The sequence below is a fragment of the Atta colombica genome, unplaced genomic scaffold, assembly GCF_001594045.1.
Source record: "Atta colombica isolate Treedump-2 unplaced genomic scaffold, Acol1.0 scaffold238, whole genome shotgun sequence".
Taxonomy (NCBI): Eukaryota; Metazoa; Arthropoda; class Insecta; order Hymenoptera; family Formicidae; genus Atta; species Atta colombica.
Window position 1 is genome coordinate 1,674,351 of NW_017259336.1, and position 1,690 is coordinate 1,676,040.

The following is a 1,690-nucleotide window of genomic DNA, read 5'->3' on the forward strand; positions in this document are numbered from 1 at the left end:
ATCTTCCAAAAAAATTTAATTATTAAATTAATATTTTTAAAATCAAAATTAAAAAAAATTTTAATCTTAACAACTTCCTTCAAATATTTATTTTAAAAACTTGTCATAATTCAAAATTAATTAAAAATTCAAATCTTATCATAATATTATATCAGCTTATCATAATTGAATAATTCAATTTATAAATTATTCAATAAATTCATATAAAAATTCATCTTCTAATCTTGCTGATTTAATGAATCGCTTATTATTATTTATTTTTAAACGATAGCGTGTCATTGAGCGAATAAGAAAATTTAACTCATGTACTTCCGGTTGCATCAATGTTACTTTAATTTTAAACGAAACTTAAAATTCTCTTTGTTTCTGTCTCTTTTCGATTTTAAAACGAAATAGAGAGAGTTTTAAGTTTCACTTAAAATCAAAGTAACGTTGGTGCAACTGGACTTTACTCATACAAAGCGCTAATATACTGAAACGAGAACTGAAATCGTGGAGAGGGCTACGCGCGAGAATGATGCTAACTGTAAGTTCTCCATCGTGCGAGAGTAAGCGGTAAGCGTTAGTTGCCAGCTGATGGCCGGCCCGAATGGTGACGTGTGTGTGCGTTCATGTAACCGCGTGTGCACGATCGCAACAGGCACTCTCGCTCGCTCGCGTCTAAAATAGTATATATTGTAACGAATTGCAACGAAACGGAATTGAATCGTAGATGCGTCGCTATTACTATCATCATCGTAATTTTTGTGATAGCGCGGGATGGGCGTTGTTAAGATTTGGTAATTGGTCAATGTTCATCCGACGAAGATACAAAGACGAAGAATGTCGTCAGTATTCTCAAAGCTGATTGACGGCGCGTCCGCGCGCTACGGCGTGCGACAGGAGACGCTGACGCGCAGCGTCGCCGGAGTCGCTACGGCACTGTATCTCCTCAAACTGACTTACCCACACATTCTTACTCGCCTCAAACAATCCACTCAAAAGAAAAGTAATCAATCTCATTCTGAGCACAATAGAAACAATAACGTTCTTCGAAATAATTCTTCTGATAACAGCTCTACTGAAAATGGCGGAGGAAAACAAAGATTATCAGTCGGATTGGATCGTGATTTTTTCCGACAGTTGATAATATTATTGAAGATTATGGTACCAGGATGGCGTACCCGAGAAATGGGTTTATTAACATGTGCAACACTGACGTTGTTGGCAAGAACCTTTCTATCGGTATATGTAGCCGAATTGGAAGGTCAAATTGTGAAGAGGATAGTTTTGCGTGATGTACGTGGATTTGGCTTAATGCTTACACGATGGTTTGCCATCGCTTTGCCCGCCACCTTCGTCAACTCCGCCATCAGATATCTGGAAGGTCGGCTGGCGCTTAGCTTTAGGTACGCTCCTGCTATTCCCTCTGCTTCCATTGATATGGATGAGTGAATGCTTTTATTTGTCCTTTTCTTGGAAATAATGATAATTCTCTTTTTCAGGGGGAATCGAGATCCTAGCATGCGTGTTGAATCGCATGCTTTTTAGTATCTCTTTTCAATTCCTCAATTATTTTCTTTAAAGTAGCATCATTAAATTCATTCAACCTTATCGTATGATATTTAAAATAATAGATGAGAAGATGATAAATAGAAAATTAGAAAAAACTAAAAAAAAAACAAAACGAAAATCTATACATACATATATA

The 1,690-nt window shown here is 36.4% G+C and overlaps 1 protein-coding gene across 1 annotated transcript in view; it reads left to right on the plus strand.

The window, feature by feature from the left end:
- The first annotated feature begins 585 nt into the window (after positions 1-585).
- Positions 586-1,690, plus strand: part of LOC108688675 (ATP-binding cassette sub-family D member 1) — an 11,851-nt gene continuing 10,746 nt past the window's right edge. The window contains exon 1 of the mRNA XM_018195010.1: positions 586-1,388. Coding sequence (XP_018050499.1) covers positions 823-1,388 — 566 coding nt within the window. The 5' untranslated portion in view covers positions 586-822. The remainder of the gene's footprint in view (positions 1,389-1,690) is intronic.